The 19,930-nt window shown below is 40.5% G+C and overlaps 1 protein-coding gene across 1 annotated transcript in view; it reads left to right on the top strand.

Annotated features, from left to right (window-relative positions):
* Positions 1-19,930, top strand: part of WWOX (WW domain containing oxidoreductase) — a 995,490-nt gene that overhangs the window by 292,298 nt on the left and 683,262 nt on the right. The window contains exons 7-8 of the mRNA XM_058279670.2: positions 14,079-14,264; positions 19,099-19,363. Of these exons, the coding sequence (XP_058135653.2) occupies positions 14,079-14,264; positions 19,099-19,363 (451 nt within the window). The remainder of the gene's footprint in view (positions 1-14,078; positions 14,265-19,098; positions 19,364-19,930) is intronic.

The following is a 19,930-nucleotide window of genomic DNA, read 5'->3' as shown; positions in this document are numbered from 1 at the left end:
CAAGGAAGGAATGCTGATGTGGGGTTATTGATGGGGGACACATGATTGGGAGGGAGTTCTCCAGGGCATGTATATAGAGTATATAAAAATGTTTGGATATTCGTTGGGTATTTTCATAGTAGTTACAGTTACAAATGACAACTGAGGGAGTGCTGAGTTCCTAGCCAGGGAAGCTCTGTCACATTCCCCAATGGAACAGCAACAATCCCCTAAGTGCAAGGGCAAAAATCAGTGAAGAAGGATGGGCCAGTGAAGAGCCCTTGATACTGATGACTATGCTTATGAGTCTGTGTGCCTGAAATTTCAGCTAGGCCAAGAGCTGTATGCTGCCTAAGAGTTACCTCCTGAGAGCCTCCATGTTGCTCAAATGTGGCCACTCTCTAAGCCGAACTCATCATGTAAATGCATTACCTTCCCGCCCCTCCCCCAGCATGGGGCATGACTCCCGGGATAAACCTCCCTGGCACTGAGGAATTACTACCAATCACTAGCTGGTGATGCAACTAGAAAAAGACCTTGAATAAAAGGGGGATAATGATAAAGACAAATGAGTATATACGGCTAAGAATCTTCAAAAAAGAGTCGGGAGGTCATCAGAGGGGTCACGGTTATGCACACCTCAGCAGGATCCCAGAGACAGCCAAAGTAGGAATAACCCCAGGTACTGGTGCTCGTGAGGGCTATGGAGTTCAGTGCCTTGTCAGTGGGCCCTACTTTATAATTCGTGTTCCTGAGTGTGATGGAGTTGGACTCAGATGTGACCTTTCTACACGTGCTTCTTCTGTCACTTCTACTCAACCTGTGGCTGGTGCTGGGATTAGTGTATACTCAGGAGTCTTGACTCTCTGGACTGGCCATGTGTCAGCTGGGCCCTGAGCCTCAGCAGAGTTGTAACTCCTACTCTCTGGTTTGTTGGACTTACCCAAATCCGCTAACAGGGAAGTGAAGATGGTCAACCACCACACCAAGAAACCAAGAGTGCCTACAACTGCAAGCAGGAGAATTGTATCCATCAGCCTTATGGGATCTAAACTCACTCTTGGTTTAGAGGTGGAATAGACATCACCATCCCAGGGTCCACAGGATGGAGGAATAAAATATGGATTAGAGTACACTTACTGGTATTCTTCTGTAGAGCTATTGTGACTATAGCAATGGAAGAAATTGTATCACTGATGTGGAGACAGTGGCCACAGTAGTTGCTGAGGGCAGGGAGAGGGAAGAAGAGAAATGATGTGGGGGCATTTTCAGAACTTGGAATTGTCCTAAATGATATTGCAGGGTCGGAAGCTGGATATTATATATTCTGCCATAACCCACTGAATGTACTCTAAACTATAATTCATGAGGTGTAGCAGTGCTCCAAAATGTATTCACCAAATGCAGTGATTGTGCCACAATGATGAAAGAGGTTGTTGATGTGGGAGGAGTGAAGTGGGATGGGGGGGTGGGGTGTATGGGAATTTCTTAAATTTTTTAATGTAACATTTTTTGTGATTAAAAAAGGCAATTAAATTTTAAAAATTTCAAAAAAGAAAAAAGAAAAAGAACATCCACAAACCAAGAACTACCAGCAATGTTGAATGCCCCACAAAGGAAAATGTATAGATCTTCCTCAGGTCACACTTTCTTGGCCTCTGTGAGCAAATAAATAAGCATTTATTGACTCTTTGTTCTGACCACAAGACTTATGCTCAGTGGTAAGTGATGGCTGATTGTGTGGCCTCTACCTTTTCTGTTACGACACTTCAAATTAGGGCGTAGGATTAGATAAGAAAAGATTTTTAAGACAGCTGAGGTCATTAAGGGGGTTTTCACCAAGAGTCACATGAACAATTGCTTTAGGTATTATGCCAACATTAAGTGTTAAGCAAAATCAGAGAAGGTGGTTGTGGTTGACAAGGTCCAGGAAGGCTCCACAGACAATGCGGGATTTTAGCTGAGTTTTGAAAGGACAGAGGACAATGGAGATGAGTGTTTAGACATGGCCAAATGTTCTCGAGCTTTTTTGCTATTGTGTTTCCCTGTTTTCTCTGCAAATAGATTTTTCACTTACTTCTCTATCTTTTCCTGGAACTCAGAGCAAGGCAGATATAAATAGTCTATAAGTTACTCATTGTGTGCAAGGGGTTCTGTGAGTTGTGACAGAGATAGGGAAATGAGTGAGATCGATTCCACACAATTATAGTTATGCATATTAGATATCCAACATGGGTCTCCAGGCTAAATTCATGAGATCGGCAGGCTGTGTTCTTTTCTGGAGGTTCTTGGGGAGAATTCACTTCCTTGCCTTTCTCATTTTCTAGAGAGCACCTACATTCCTTGGTTTGTGGCCCTTCCTCCATCCTCAAAGCCAGCAACGTCTCATCTCTTTGATCTTTCTTCTGTAGACACATCTCCCTTTAACCATGTTGGAAAGGATTCTTAGCTTTTAAGGACTCTTGTAATTAGCTTGGATAATCCAGGATAATCTGAATAATCCAGAATAATCCAGGATAATTGCCCTTCTGAAGGTCTGTACCTTAAATCATTTGCAAAGTCCTTCATTTTCATATACGTTAACACAGTCACAGATTCCAGGAATTAGGACTTGGCATCTTTTTAGAAGGTTGTTATTTTGCCTACTCTACTTGCCATTTTGGGTCAGAAATCCAGGCATGATTTAACAGGTTTTCTCTGGTTTAGAATCTCTCACAAGACTGCCATCAGGTACTAGCAGAGGTCACGGTTATTCAAGACTCAATGGTAAAATGATCTGCTTCCAAGTTTACACATGTGGCTTTTGGCAGAATTCAGGTCTCTGTGGCCTCAGTTCTTCTCTGACTGTTGGGCAGAGGTCACCCTCAGTCCTTGCCACATGGGCTGTCCATAGGGCAGCTCAAAACATCTCAATGGCTCCCCTCAGACTGAACAAGTGAGAGAGCAAGAGATGGCAAGCAGTGTGAGACCCAAAATCTTTAGAAACTAATCTTGGAAATGACATCGTTCATGTTGTATTTGGTTTGTTAGAAGTGAGTCACTTGGTCCAGCCCAAACTTAGTGAGAGGTGACAACACAAGGGCATGAAGCTCAGCAGGTGGGAGGCATTTGGAGTCATTTTCGAAGCTGTGCAGCATAGCACGGGAAATCATCTATACTGTTATATCTGTCACTGGTTTGTTCCTATTTTATTGCTGATAGTATGTATGTACCATGGTTTGTTTATACATTGTTACTGGATTTTAAAAGAGGGCTGATCATAGTATTGATTAGAAGGGAATTTTCTAGAAGCAAATAATATTTGAATTTTCTTGAAGCAAAGAATACTTGGAGAACAATTAGGAATTCAACAGAAAGAATAAAGGCCCAGAACTAAGAAAGTGAAGTGTGTGCTGGGGGGGTAACAGATAATTCAGCCTTGCTAGAGTGCCGTTAGCACCACTGGTGCTATTGTCGGGAAGGACTTGAATGTCAGAGTGAGGGGTTTGTGTTTAATTTTAGACATTTAGAGCCATGAAAGGTTTTTGAGGCTTCGTAGGCCTGATGAGAACAGTATTTTAGTAAGGTTAACTGGGCCCCAGTATTCATGATGAATCAAGTAAGAGAAAGTAAAGGTGGCAAGAACAGGTACGGGGCTATTGTAACGACCACTGCTAAAGGCAACGGAGCCAGAAATTGGAATGACACATCGAATGTGTGTCTTAGGTTGGGTACTCTGGGATTGGGATTCTTGTTCAAGTGGTTTATTGGGGGTGGGGGGTACTCAGAAGAAGGGGAGGGAGGGAAACAGGATTAGGTTTCAGCTGGAGACTAGTTTCATTCTGACCCCAGGGCGAAATCTGGAGAAGAGATTAGACCACAGAGTTGGTCCTCTTTGTCAGGAGGGCATCTGGGAGCATGGGCATCTGGGAGCATGGCAAGATGCCCCAGATATGATCGTGCCAATTAGCCAAGGGCCATTTTCTGGAGAAGTTACTGCTCACAGCAGTTGGGAATGTTTACATAGGCTTTATAAATACGATCAAGAAGAAGCACCAAAGTGTCTACACAGTGAAACCATAGAGGACTGGACAAAATATTTAAAGTCCCCAAAGGTCTGGATATACTGATGTTGATTTGTCATGGAGGTATGGGAGAAGACAGCATAGCAGATGTTTCCTAAGTGTTTATAACTAGACGACTGGTAAGAGAGTATCACCCATTACAGAAATACAAAAATCATGAAGGGGAGAAAATTTGAGGAGTGAATATTAAGAGTTTAGATATGGGTATGTTGAATGAATTTGTAGGATTATATCCAGGATGTCAAGATCAGGAGAAGGGTGAAACAGAGATTCTGGAATTTGGGAGGGATATAGGGATGAGAGTTATGGGTTTAAAGTTCCTTTCCACAAAAGTGTGGCTGGGAGTCCTAGGGCTGATTAAATTTTTACAGAGAAGAGTTTTGAGACTGAATCAAAGAAAACTGAGAATGTTACTTTGGGTAAATAGGAAGGAGTGAAGGAGACAGAACTTGAGGTGGTTGTAGCATCAGGTGGAAGTCCAAAAGTAGACAGTATCACAAAATCAGAGAGAGATAAATAGGACAGAGGGTCAGTAATTGTGGAGGAGCAGGGTCAGTTGTGACAGAAACTTCTACTCTCAACAGAGGGGAGATTGTTGGGAAGTCACTGGACTCCAGGCAGCTGTGAGAGATTCTGAGCTGTGATGGTGATGAGAAGTGTTAGAGGTTTCTCCCTTACAAGGTTTATAATGATTAACTGATCACAAGGTTTACAATGGTTAACAAACAGTGACTTGCATTCCCATGACATAGAGCAGCCCCCCATCCATAGCCCATGTGATTGGTTGAACAAGCCGTAGCCTATGTGCTCACATACAGCTCATTTCATCACAAGAATAGACCAAGGAGCCACATGGCATCACCAACCCCTCCCACATCCCTAGAATTCACAACCCCTAGCCCACCACCCCCTAGCCATACAAGGGAAAACATTCGCCTCTATAATTCCCTGTTGACCCTTGAGTCTTACCCAAGCCCCAACCTCCTCCCACTGTCTAAACATTTTCTCACCTATAGATGTACTGTATAAATTTATGACTGCCTCTGACAGGGGTGGGCTGAAGTCTATTCTTCAGACCCCCTTCATTGGGAGAGCTTCACAATAAACTTTCTGCCTGCAGTCATCAGTCTCTGTGTCCCAGTGAGCGCCATTTTTCTCCTACAAGAAGTGAGTTTGGGGCAAGGAGGGAGACTGTGAATGGAGGTGAATATTCCAAAACTACAAACTGTGGACCATGAATGAGAAGAGAGAGGCTAGGATACCTTGGCAGAACTTCACCATCAAGTGGATATCTTTCTTTTCTAGTCCTCTCTCTCCTCTTGCCTTCCTTCACACCACTTTCTTTTCTTTTTTTTTTTTTTTTAAGATTTATTTTTATTTATTTAATTCCCCTCCCCTCCCCCGGTTGTCTGTTTTCTGTGTCTTTTTGCTGCGTCTTGTTTCTTTGTCCGCTTCTGTTGTCGTTAGCGGCACGGGAAGTGTGGGCGGCGCCATTCCTCGGCAGGCTGCTCCCTCCTTCGTGCTGGGTGGCTCTCCTTATGGGTGCACTCCTTGCGCGGGGAGCCCCACGCGGGGGACACCCCTGTGTAGCAGGGCACTCCTTGCACACATCAGCACTGCGCATGGGCCAGCTCCACACGGGTCAAGGAGGCCCGGGGCTTGAACCGCGGACCTCCCATGTGGTAGACGGACGCCCTAACCACTGGGCCAAAGTCCGTTTCCCCACACCACTTTCTTTTCTCTACCTTGTTTTCGTCTTTCCTGATTTTCTCCTAATTGAGGGTCAGGAAATCTGATTAGGCAGATTTTCAGGTCAACCTGAATGATCCATTGAGGAGAGAGAGACTGATAAGTAAATAGTTGGTTCTCTTGAAGGGCTAAGGAATGGGAGGGAACTGGAAAAAAGATCTAGAGATCAGCAGTCTTAGAGCCAGTTAGTGACAGTCCTTAGACTAGTACCCTGTCTCTTTATTTTCAATATCCAGTTCTTTTTCTGATATGCAGTACCACGTAAAGCCTCTCTAGTCATAAAAACTGGTTGTATTATCCCAAAGCTAGGCTCATTGCCACTCCCACTGATGACAAGCAGCACCACCCTCTGGTAAGTAATTAAAACACCGCCCTCTGTCATTATTGAGGAGTAGTTCTCCAGTATATAAGGAATACATTGCTTCCGGGGGGGGGGGGGGGGGGGGGAGGCTGCTTTCTAAACACCATTTCCATACTTAGCAGGCTGGAGAATGACGTGGGTTTATCCAGCAGAGAGGCAGGGAATTTCCTTCTCCATGGGTAGATAAAGCCACAGAGAACAGACATGCTTCTCTTACCTCCTACTCTATACCAGAGGACAACCTTTCTGCCCCTGCTCTCCCACGGCCGATCTGGAATCCTCCTAGAAGAAATAGTCAGTCCTTTAAAGTGCTGACTAATGGCATCAACTTTGGACTTGGAATGACACTATTTTTGTTTCCATCCTGTCTTTATAGTTTGAACTTTCCTTTTGATATTCTGTAAATATTCATCATCACACAGCCTTTTGAGTTGCAATGGCTTTTGGTCAAAACTGAGCAAAAGATGCCATTTGAATAATAACAACCTCATTAAAGTGAAGGGAAAGGAATTATTTTCCTTTTATACAATCCAATTAAGGATCTTTACAATTAAAAAAAAAAAGCCAAGTCTTTTATAGTTTCATATTCCATAAGCCTTTTTTAATTAATAGAGGTGACAGGTTTTAGGTACAGGGTACATATTTTGCCTCTAGTGTTGTGCAATTAATATTAATGAAGGGTATTAAAATTTGGTGAGAGAGGAAAGAGTTTCCTAGACCCTCTGTGGGTTCATGCCTCTAGCCTGAGGCCCTTGAAAGCAAATTGCTTTGTTTGATGCAGTTTGCATTTCCCTGAGAAAACGCACAGGTCAGAATAAAGGTAAGTAGTGGAGATGTTGAGAGGTGTGATGTCAAAATTCCAAATGCCCTGGCCTGTTTTAAATATAGATAAACAATGCAGAAATGAACTCTGATTATTTTAATTTCTTTTTGTGGGTAAAGGGGAAAGGTATAGAGACATGGAAAAAACAATTATTTAACCTGGCCCGGTACCTAATCAGTCCAACACCCTGTCATGCTTAATTTCTCATCACAACCTCGAAGGGATATGTGCTGCTGTTCGTAGTGTACAAGGGAAGAAACAGGGTTACAGAGAAGAACTACCTGGCTACCCATCAGGTGGGTGTGATAACAGTTGAGCCAGAACTTCTCTCAGACTTGGCTCTGTCCAGTCTTAAGAGACAAGGTAGAAGTGTGGGAGCTTTAAAGTCAGATAATTCTTTTTTACTTTATTATTATTTTAAAAATATTTTATTTATTTATTTTTGGCTCACTTATTTATTTTAGCTGCTTTGAATGCTTACTAAATTTATGACCTTAGGATATTTGCTTTTTTTTTTTTTTAAGATTTATTATTTATTTCTCCCCACTTGCGGCTTGCTCTCTTTCTGCTCTCTGTGTCCATTCGCTGTGTGTTCTTCTGTGTCTGCTTGTCTCCCTTTGTTGCATCATCTTGCTGCGCCAGCTCTCTGTGGGTGCATGCCATCAGCTCTCCGCAGGCATGAGCCAGTTGCCTTCACAAGAGGCCCTGGGATGCAAACCCAGGGCCTCCCATATGGTAAACAGGAGGCCACAGCTGCTTCCCTAGGATATTTGCTTTTAATGCCTTGTATCCCTCTATGTAAAATGGTGATAATAACACATGTCACCTAAGGTTCTTATGAAGATTAAATGAGCTATGTACACAAACCTCTTAGCAAGTACCTGAACCAGAGTTGGCACTTAAAAAAAATTAAAAAATTAAAAAATTAAAAAAACTATGGGAAAGTGAACCAAATATTTGAGATAAAGGATAAAAGCACAAATGTAAGTCATATCTTTTTCTGTCTTTCCCTTTTTTCCCCAAGATCATTTCAAAGTCCTGCCTTATCACAAAATGCATGGTTATGCTGACTGTACGAATAAGTAAATTCTACTTTGAATTGAAATAGGGTTTGATGAGTGTTGTAGGTAGACTAGATGACTTAGAGCATTTGTGTCCAGCTCTTCAGAAAGCAATTAAGTCATTGGGACAGAGGTGGGGAGTGAGAAGGGATGTGTGCATTGAGAACTCTGTCTGCCCTCTAGCTCCTTTTCTTCAGTGTAGACGTTTTATGTGGAAAACAGGTGATTCCAACCAAACACAGCTGATCCCAACCACCTCACCACTTTTGATTGTAGGTGATGATGGAATTGAAACAGGTTAGTTAGAGAATCAATGGACAGATCTGGAACCTGGCAGAAAAACTGCCCTATTAACAGTACCAATGGGGATACATTGGTACCCTCGAGATGGCTGCTGGAAGACCCCTGTGAGATTCCTCCATTTGGAATGAGATTTCTTCTGGAAGCCAGAAGAAGCCCTGGATATTCTCCAGGGGCCTTATCATTGGACCCTCCCAGGGGATTGATAGGTGGGGTAATCAATCAAAATACAGCTGGGATTCCTCCCCTGTCATTGGCAAAGGGGTGGAATAATTAAGCGTTTAAAAAGCAAGTGCAAAGGTTGAACTGGCCTTCTGTCCCCTGTTCTGGCCTTCTTCGCCAACACCCCCCTCCCCAACCCCTGCCTCCGCCCCCTGCCTAGATCAATCTGCAAGTAAACCTGGGGATTTATAATCTGTAATGGAGAATTGTAGTCTGTAACTCTGCCCTCTTTATCACTCTTTAGCCCCTTCCTCTCTACCTGGGACCCATGATTTGTTATATTCTACCATTTCTCTTCTCACCATTACTTAATAAATTCCTGGCCTAACTAACCCGGCTTGCTCTCGAAATTCATTTCTTGTAGCTTAGCCAAGAACATAGAGAAAAATCTGGCTACAGAATGGAAAATTAATCATGCAACAGGAAGAATAAGATTTTCTCAGTGATACCCAGACTGCCCTGTGATAATGAGATTTGCATGGACATCTTTAAAAACCGAACAAACAGTGTTTTAGGACTTTTTTCTAGTTATAAAATTAATCCATGTTTTCAATCAAACATTTAAAGAAGAGTTAATAGCCATTCTTCCAAAAAATAAAAGTTGAGAGAATACTTCCCAACTCACTCTTTGAAGTCAGTATATTATCCTAAAACCAAAGACATCACAAGAAAAGAAAACTACAGACCAATATGTATGAATATAGATATGAAAATTGTTAACAAAATGCTAGCAATCCAAAGCCAGAAATATATAAATATGATTACACACCATGAACAAATAGTATTTATCCAAGAAGTACAAGGCTGGTCTAACATTCAAAAATCATTCAGGGCACAATATCATATCAATAGAAGAAAGGATCGCCTTTATAGACAGGAAAAAAAACATTTGATAAAGTCCAACACCCTTTCATGATAAAATCACTTAAGAAACTTGGAATAGAAGGGCATATCCTCAACCTGATAAAAGGTATCTATGAAAAAAATCACAGCTAACCATACTTAATGCTGAATGATTGACTGCTTTCCTCTTAAGATGACAAAACAAGACAAGGATGTTTACCCTTACAACTTCCTTTCAGTATTGTCCTGGAAATTCTAGCCAAGGGAATTAGGTAAGGAAAAACAAAAACAAAAACAAATGAATAAAATGCATCCAGATCAGAAAGGAAGAGGCAAAACTATATTTACAAATGACATGTTATATATAGAAAATTCTTCTAAGAACTCTAGTAAAATATTATTAGAACTATATTAGTCAGCCAAAGGGGTGCTAATGCAAAATACCAGAAATTAGTTGGTTTTTATAAAGAATATTTATTTGGGGTAGGAGCTTACAGATACCAGGCCATAAGGCATAAGTTACTACCCTCACCAAAGAATATTTTCATGTGTTAGAGCAAGATGGCTGCTGATAGCTGTGAGGGCTGAGGGCTCAGACTTTCTGGGCTTTTCCCTTCCAGGGTCTTGCTTCTCTCTAGGTTCAAGGTTCCTTCCTTCCCAGGGCTTGCTTCTTCCTGGGCTCAGGGTTCCTATCTTCCTGGGACTGGCTTCTCTTTCCTCTGTGAGCTTATTTCCTGGGGCTCCAGTTCAAGACTCTAGCATCAAACTTCAAATCAAAACTCCAATATCAAAATGCCTCCAACTCTTGCCATGACTTTTATCTGTGAGTCCCCACCCACCAAGGGGTCTCAACACCTAATGACGTGGCCCAATCAAAGCCCTCATCATAACTTCATCATGCCCAGGTATAGACCAGATTACAAACATAATCCAGTATCTATTTTTGGAATTCGTAAGTATATCAAACTGCTACAAGAACTAATAAATTAGTTCAGTATGCAATATCAATATATAAAAGTCAATTGCATTTCTATGTATTAGCAATGGACAATCCCAAAATCAAATTAAGAAAATAATGCCATTTACAATAACATCAAAAGAATAAATTACTTAGTATTTTAGTATAACTTTTAAAAAAGCAGTGAAAAAACTTGTACTATTGAAAACTCTAAAATTTAAATGAAAGAAACTAAAGAATACCTAAATAAATGAAAAGAGATCCCCTTAGTCATGGATTGGAATACTTATTATTGTTAAGATGGAAATACTCTCCAAATTGATCTACAAATTTAATGCAGTCCCTATCAATATCCTAGCTGGCTTTTGAGCAGAAACTACAAAGCTGATCCTAAACTTCACGTGTAAGTGCAAGAACCCTGAAAACCAAAACAAGTTTTAAAAAAACGAACAAAGTCAGAGGACTCATACTTTCCAATTTTAAAACTTACTATAAAGCTACTATCATCAGGACAGTATAGTACTGGTGTAAGCATATACATCAATAAAATAGACTTGAGAGTTCAGAAATAAACCGTTATATTTGTGGTCAACTGGTTTTTGATGGGATACCAAGACTGTTCAATGGGGAAGAAATAGTCTTTTCAACAAATGGTGCTACAAGAATTGGATATCCACATTTAAAAAAATGAAGTTAGACCCCTTACACCATACTAAAAATTAGCTCAAAATGGATTGCATAACTAAATGTAAGAGCTAAAACTATTAAACACTTAGAAGCAAACATTGGAGTACAGCTTTGCAATGCTGGGTTAGGAAATCGTTTTTTAGATATATCCCTAAAGCACAAGTAGAAGAAAATTCAAAACTGATAAACTGGATTTCATCAAAGTTAAAAATGTCTATGCTGCAAACGATACTGTCAAGAAAGTGAAAAGTAAACCCATAAAAGGGGAGACATTCTTTTATATCATAAATCTGATAAAGGTCATAAATCTAGAATACATAAAAATACTTTACAATTCCGGATTAAAAAGGTAAATAACAATAAAAATTGGCAAAGATTGTGAAAATGGCTTTTGTTAAAGAAGATATACAAATGGCTAATACACACACGAAAATATACTCAACATCATTAGTTATTAGGGAAATGTACATCAAAACATATTGAGGGAAGCAGATTTGCCTCAACAGATAGAGCGTCCACCTACCACATCGGAAGTCCAGGGTTCAAACCCAGGGCCTCCTGACCTGTGTGATGAGCTGGCCCACATGCAGTGCTGATTTGCGCAAGGAGTGCCATGCCACGCAGGGATGTCCCCTGCATAGGGGAGCCAGTCACAAAATACCCCATGTGTTAAAATAACTACATTTATATGACATTTCTAGAATAGGCAAATCTATAGAGACAGAAAGTGGATTAATAGTGTCTTAGGGGTGGAATGGATGGTAGGGAGTGACTGCTAAAGCGTATATGGTTTCTTTTTGGGGTAATTAAAATGTTCTGGTATTAGGTAACTGATAGTTGTAAACTCTGTGAATACACTAAAAACATTGAATTGTTTTTTAAACTGAATTTGTTTAATGGGAAGCTTTTTAATTCTCTTGGTATCTATTTTCAACTTAACATCTAGAGTGCAAGAATTTGTATTCCTCCCCCAGGTTTATATGATAGAGTAAAAATATAATTATTGTATTACATATAAACCTGCTAATCTGTCAGGTAGAATATATCTAATTTTAATTTTTGCTACTAGTGGGGTGAAATGTGTTAAATTTTGTGCCAGTTTTTGTGATCTACTTTTATAAAGTTTTAAAATTTCTCTGCCAATATTTCTATTAGACTTTTAAAATATGTTCCTTAGTGATTCATAAGAACTCTTTATATAGTAAAAATATGGGTTCTTTATTTCTTAGTATATAATTGCTATTTTGTTACTTTTTATTTTTTTAGTTAGCAAATAATTTTAAATTTTATACAGACTTTACTTCATGGTTCTCTTTATTGCCTAACAATTTTTGTTTGTGTTTTTTTAAAAAAAAATGAGACTCTTAGATTATAGACTTTCAAGAGGATGGGAACAAAATCAGACTGTGGTAAATGGACAGAAATAAGTCCCTGATAATTTCCATGAAAATAACACTGCATTTTTAAAAAATTAAAAGTATTGTTGATGTACTGCATAGGAAATATTACCTATAAGCCATTGACATGGAACTTCAGCTCTGGAAGGAAACTGAGTACCATTAATTTCAAGCTTCTCCTTTTACAGACAAGAATCAGAAGATCAAAGAGTTTGGTTGATTTGCCTAAAATTTGGACAAAAATGCAGCTCTTTGAACTCTTAATCCAGTGCTCCTGTGCAGTCTCACCCTATCTTTTTTTCTCTTGTTTTATCTGATAGCTAAATTCCACAAATTCCCCTCCCCCCATTAAATCATTTATTTGATTATATTTTTTTTCCTTTTTACAAAAATATCAATTGTTAATTATGAAAAAATGAAGAACATACAGATAAACCCAAAGGGAAGATAACTGATGACACTTTAAATCCCATCCAAACCTAGAGACAACTCCTATTGATATTGATGCTTATCGTCTATTACCGTTTTATTTGCGTGTATACGTGTGTGTGTACCCTAATATGTATTTTCTTTTATAACATGAATCTGTAATATCGAGTCAGTAGCTTGGTTTGTTTTGTTTGCTTCTAATATGTTGCTTTTACGTTGCAATTAGAAACATTGTGGATAGCCTGGACTATATTTCTTTATACAGTTCTTAATTACTATATTAGGACTATTTCCTATAATTCCAGTTTCCTTATGAGGATTTAGAATTTTGGTTCACATGAAAGGCTTACTTTTATTTTTTTTTAAATTTATTATGAGACATCTTTTTTTAAAAATTTTATTCCTCCCACCCCACCCCCACCCCCCGGCCCAGTTGTCTGTTCTCTGTGTCCATTCGCTGTGTGTTCTTCTGTGTTCACGTCCATTCTTGTCAGTGCCCCGGGAATCTGTGTTTCTTTTTTTTTTTTAAGATTTACTTATTTATTTATTTATTTCCCCTTCCCTCTCTCCCCCACCCTGGTTGTCTGTTCTCTGTGTCTATTTGCTGCGTCTTCTTTGTCCACTTCTTTTGTTGTCAGCGGCACAGAAATCTGTGTTTCTTTTTTCTTACGTCATCTTGTTGTGTCAGCTCTCCATGTGTGTGGCACCATTCCTGGGCAGGCTGCACTTTCTTTCACTCTGGGCGGCTCTCCTTACGGGGCACACTCCTTGCACGTGGGGCTCCCCTACGTGGGGGACACCCCTGCGTGGCACGGCACTCCTTGTGTGCATCAGCACTGCGTGTGGGCCAGCTCCACATGGGTCAGGGAGGTCCTGGGTTTGAACTGCAGACCTCCCATGTGGTAGGTGGATGCTCTATTCCTTGTGCCAAGTCCACTTCCCTAGACATCTTAAATATACACAAAAGAAGAGAGTATACATTATAACAAACCTCCCCGTTTCTCTCCAATTGCAGCTCAGCTCTGTCCCACTCACAGGCCAAGCCCTCGTCCCTTCCCCACCCAAGAGGTTTCACATGTAACACTCTAGGGTGCCCACTTTTGACTGATTGGACTCTTGAAGACAGTGAAGAATTAACTGAACGTGGGTTATCCTTGGTTTTAGAGAGCTCTCGTCCATCCCAAGTTGGATATTTTCTTTTTCAGGTCTCTTCATGTGCTTGTGTGCAACGCAGCGGTCTTTGCTCTACCTTGGAGCCTCACGAAAGACGGCCTGGAGACTACCTTCCAGGTGAATCACCTAGGACACTTCTACCTTGTCCAGCTCCTTCGGGATGTATTGTGCCGCTCAGCCCCTGCCCGCGTCGTCGTGGTCTCCTCAGAGTCACATAGGTGAGTTAGAATTCCATGTTTTATTCTCGCATCCTCTTCCTTGCTAGTTACCGCCCAGGGCTCTCTTTGTGAAATAATTTTGATCAGTTCTGCTCTGAAAAGTGTAGGTGTGTCCAACCTCTGTTTTTCTAGGTCTTTTTTCCTTGTGGGTCTGGGAGATTGTTTGGGGGGATTGTCTATAACAATTCAGATTTCTTTTTACAGCTATACTTCAAGCCCCTCATTGATTTTGCGTGGAGATGGAATAATAATTGATTAAATCTGCATGGCATGGCCTTTATTGATTTGTCATTCAACAACTTCAACATCTTACCAAGAAGAATGTGCAGTTATTCTAGCAGGAGAAACAATGCAATTAAAGACTGCGAGATGAAATCCAATTGTTTTATAATGAGAAATTAGGGAATTCAATGCAGACATTAGCTGTGTAATTGTAGAAAGGGAAGTACTGTAGTTAGAACATATTAGAAATCTGGCCATGCCTTTTTTGGTTAAAATTTCAATTAAAACATCAGATGGCACTTCTTTCTATTACCATTAGGAGAATATTCAATTGACTAAAAAGACACTTGAAAATTTCTTCGTATTTTCAGCATATTTGTTTCTAGAGTTGGATAAACAACTATTTGTCTAAAGAGAAATATTCTGAAAAGAACAAGGACTTACTCGGTGAGGCTAGATTTAATAAATGTTGGGAAGATTTCGCTTTCCCATTTTCCTGGTTTTGGGGTGGGGGTGAGGCATTCACTCTTAGCAGAGTAGCTGGAAAAAATAATGTGCAAGGGCCTAGCTCTCCCCCTTCTTCTCCATCTTAAGTCCTGAAATGTTTTAGTGACCCCGAATGAAGCTTATTTTTTTAATCATGCTTCCATAAAATGTAACCCGTGGGACTTGGAAGAGAGAGACCAGCCAAGGGTTAGCCTGAACCCTTTATCACTCCCAAACACGGGGGCTTATGGTATAAGTGACATACTGCAGATAGATTTACTTGTACCATTTTAAATTTATGGTGGCTGAAATGAAAGGAAAATGCCAGTAATAATCCTCCCCCGTGTTAAAAGACATGAAACATCTAGTAATTAGGTGGTAACAAAATCTGGACACCCTTATCTTTGCAAATCACACCAGGTTTGTGAAAGAAAGTGAAGTGGCCCCATTAAGGAGTGAGCGAGGCTACTGTGGGGGCAGGCAAAGGGGGGGTGGGGGGAGGAGAGCTCCAGAAATAAATCTGCCAGCCCCAGTCGCTTGCCAGATGTGGAGGGCACCACGGGATATGTTTAAATGAGCTGGTATTTAATGGGAGATTATGTTGAACTGTCAGCTGCTCGCTTCCCTTTGTAATGGCATTTCATGTGACGTCTTTGTTCTCTCCTTAACTACAGCATTGATTCGTGCCTACCTTGGAGATCTGAAGCTTAATTTCACTTAAAAGATGAATTTGGAAGGAAGGGCCTTGGTTTCCTGAATTAGATCCATTTTAGTGTATACACAAGGCCTTGCTGAAGTGTGTTATCAGGCCCACAACTGTCTGATGACTACCCTGATTTTCTGCTGTCTGGATATCATTTGCACAGTATTAAAGGGCATTTTCACAAAATGCTAATGCCCTCACTCTGGCTGTTTTGCTTGTCCTGTGTCCCCTGGCATCTGAGAGCGAGTGTGGGGTACCTGAAAGTACTTCCTCACGACTCAAGGACACAGAGCCCTAAACTGCGTTGTACAATGGAAATGTTGATATCTAATTACTTCCATAAACCTTGGCGGAATCTCTTCGTTGGAGTCAAGACCCCCCGTTAGGGGAAAAATAAAGTCCTATGTTTGCAGAAAATATTATACCAGACTGCCCCAAGGCAAAATATTTATTAGGCTCCCCATGTCTTCACTGTATTTTAGTTACTTATCTGGAGTCTGTGCAAGTGAATTGAATTTCGCATACCTAAAATACATCATATTAAAATGAGAGGTTGACTTCTTTGCTGTGAAAAATTTTCAGATAACAATTAAAATAGAATGAAAAGCAGGGAGTGCTGGCTGAACAACTCTAAATGGTTGCAGCTGTGTTGCACGCCAGATTGCTACACACAGGCACACACACAGCTTCTGATGCAAATTCAGTTCTATTCTTCGTACATACTTGCTTTTGTCTACATAGAATCTAGCGTAATTATTGTAGTTTGGTAATTTAAAAATCCTCAGTTAAGGAAAAAAACAACAACAAAGAAGGGGCAGTACATATGGAAATACAAAATAGGGGTCCCTCAAAAAGCAAATGTTAATGTTCCAGAGAGCAAAAGTGAACATTTTAGTGTCCTGGTTGGGGACTAATTCTGTTAAGACATGATGGTTTGGGTGTTGTTGATTTTTATACTTGGCAATATAGTGGGCCTTCTTTGAAGAGCTCTTTGACTCTTGAGGGGTGAATGTGGTCACTTTTCAGAAAACCTGCCTTGGCTCAGAGGAATAAGAAAGCTTGCCCACCCTTCCCGCTTCCTGGAGGGCTGTCAGTATAAACTAATCAGACTTAAAAATGGGTTTTCTGCCCAAGATATTAGCAAGGCAGGAAATCAGGGGTCTGCGCATGGAGTGAAGGGGGAGGGCTGTTTTGTTGGGAAAGGGAGGCGGACATTTAGCAGCTTGTGCTTCTCCGTCTCGACACTGTCACGCAACCTGGTTCCTTCTAATTCCTCATCGCAGCATTTTCTTGCCTTGGTTTCTAGATGAGGGATGGCTGTTCATGAGATGCTTCTGCGTTGTCCTCAAAGACCAAACCAGGGAACTCATTCTGAACTTTAGAAAGTGCCATATGCAAATATAGTGAAGAACACGGAGGGTCTAAACCCACGGATTGATTTTGCCTTGTGGAGGGACCAGGTTTTTTGTTTTTTGTTTTTTTAATATGGGGAATTTGGCCCTTAGTCTGGAATTCCAAACCCAGGATCAAACTTCATTTCTATAGTTTTTTCATAAGTCCCTACTGTGTGTCCGATGCTGTGCTAAGCCACATGCAGAAGGCTCAGTGACTCCCTTCCAGTAAGTCACCATTTAGTGTTGGAACCAGTGAACAAATGACTTGCAGTCTGGTGTGCTGACCACAGAGGCACATATGAGCAATGTCATGCCCAGATCTTGGATCATCAGGTTCTCAACCCAGTTGCCCCTTTTTATACCAGCTATTCTGTAATGCCTAATTGCTATATGGAAATAAACTCCAGAAATCATACAAACTCCCTGCACAAATGTATTTTTAAAGCAATATATTAGCTTACACATATTATAAAGGAAAAAGAAAAGTGAATCAATGTAGAATGTGTTTCAGGTATAAATGCTTGAGCGATATTACATGATGGATATGTAATCAGATGCTTGTATCCATGCAGAAATCACTGAGTGGGAGCCTTACAGAGCCAGACTAACAGGTGTGTTGTGTTGCAGACTTAAATGCAACCAGTGTTGAATCAAGCCTCCCCCAACACCCCCCCTTCAAATATAATCTGAAAGTGCATTTGTTCCTCATTGACATGGTAATTGCACAAGACTCCTGGAAATTCACTGAATGTTGAAACCGTGCCTTAGACGATTAAGCTCAGAAGTATGGGCTCTCTCTACAGTTTGGAGACTTGGAAACAGGCAGCCAACAATTAGTTTCAGAGGCTCACTGCCGTATCCTTGATGACATTTCTGGCTCTCGGCTTCGTTGATGACTTTAGAGCAGCAATACCATTTAACACTAGAAATTGGATGTCAAGGACTGAGTCTTAGAGAAGGGATATTTAATTTCCCTAAGACATGAATGTCATCTGTCCCTGTGATTCTTCTCTTGGTGTAGCCCAACCTGTGCTGCTCATGTTGAAGAATGAAACAATTATTCCATAATTTTATTTTTCCTTTTGTTTTAGGTTTCTCATTGCCCTTTTCTAGAATACTCTTATTATGCTTCCTATCGCTGAGAGAAAATGCCTAGAGTTAATTTAATGACGCAAAATACGAGGAGTCCTTAACAAAGATGAACCCGTCTAGAAAATTCCTTTTGTTCCCATCCATTTTTTTTAAGGGCAGTCATCACTTTGTTGTTATAAAAAAAAAAGAGAAAGAAAGAAAGGAAGGAAGGAAGGAAAGAAACAAACAGCTGGTGTTTAACGACTCCGTCAGACCCAATTATAAAACATCAACTAGTTACTTTGATTTGTGTACATCCATGCCATGGGTATACTTAAAAACATTAGAGTCTGCCAGAACTCATTTTGGCTTTGTTTACATTTATCTTTTAAACATATAAGACTATCGATGGCACCTCACCAAGGTTATAACCCCTTTATAATCATTAATTTTTAATCTGGAAAAGAGTCTTGGAGGCAGCAAGGCTCATCTATATTTACTTGGATGCCCAAATGAAAATAATACAGAACTCAAGCATTGGCTAAAATAACCCAGGAAAGCCCGTCAAAGGTTAGGAATGTGATGTCTTTCTGCTTCCAAAAGTAGCAACCCTTTAAGATGCTTTTCCATTTAATTTAATTATCCTTGAACTTCCTGTTAGAGGTTTTGTAAAACTATCTGTTAGGGAGGGTGGGCCAGAGGGAGTGGGTTCAGCATGTTAAAACTGCTACATTTATGAGTTAGGGCCTTTATTAAGTCTATCTTTGGATTCAATTGGTTTTTATTATTAAATCACCATTATCTGTTTTTAAGGGAGACCTGGTTTCCGTGTATACACCATTCTGTTTTCTTTTGCTAGCTTTCTCTGATTTCTAAACAATAAAAAACAAAAAGCTGTATAGGATTTCAGAGCCTGGTGGCTTCATGTCCTAAGCATATTTCCTTTTTTTTTTTTTAGATTTACAGATATTAACGATTTCTCAGGAAAACTTGACTTCGGCCGCCTTTCTCCATCCAAAAGCGACTACTGGGCCATGCTGGCTTACAACCGGTCCAAACTCTGCAATGTTCTCTTCTCCAATGAGCTACACCGCCGCCTCTCCCCGCACGGAGTCACGTCGAACGCAGTGCATCCTGGAAATATGATGTACTCCTCCCTTCATCGCAACTGGTGGGTGTACTCGCTGCTGTTTGCCTTGGCACGGCCTTTCACCAAGTCCATGGTAAGTGAGCGCTTATACTGCGGCCAACAACTTGAGTGCGCCTCTTGGGAAAGGGTCCTCGAGAAACACAGGCATGCGTGTTTTTATCAATCGCTTGCCTCTTGTAATGGACCTGGTTCAGTAATTGCCTGGTCAGGGAACCATCAGAAAGGGCACTTGAGCACATTTGCATCGGCTTTGGATAAAATGTTTCTCTAAAGGTGTCTAAGAGGGCTGGCTGGACAGAAGATGTGGTTTTTGAGTATTGTGAGATGCGTGGCTGAAAATCTCGATGAAATTTGATGTGTCTGTTTTTTCTTCTGTTGTGGTTTTTTTTGATTCAGAAACTTTGGAACAGTATTTTGTTGAGCTCAGTCAACAGATAAAACACAAAAACCGTGTTTTGTGTTACTAGGTGAAAAACATGGATTGTGACTACTGAATTATCAAGCAGATATGATTCCTTTGTGTTCATTGAGAATCTCTATATGATTCTTCTTTTAATGGGTATAATTCTTCTTTCCGAGAGAATTGTTCCCTGTCCAGAAGTATGTTTTATTCTTTATTTTTCCACAGATGAGGCCTTTT

Source organism: Dasypus novemcinctus, chromosome 18 (genome assembly GCF_030445035.2).
Source record: "Dasypus novemcinctus isolate mDasNov1 chromosome 18, mDasNov1.1.hap2, whole genome shotgun sequence".
NCBI lineage: Eukaryota > Metazoa > Chordata > Mammalia > Cingulata > Dasypodidae > Dasypus > Dasypus novemcinctus.
The sequence above is the reverse complement of the archived record's forward strand: the minus strand, read 5'-3'. Positions and strand labels throughout refer to the sequence as shown.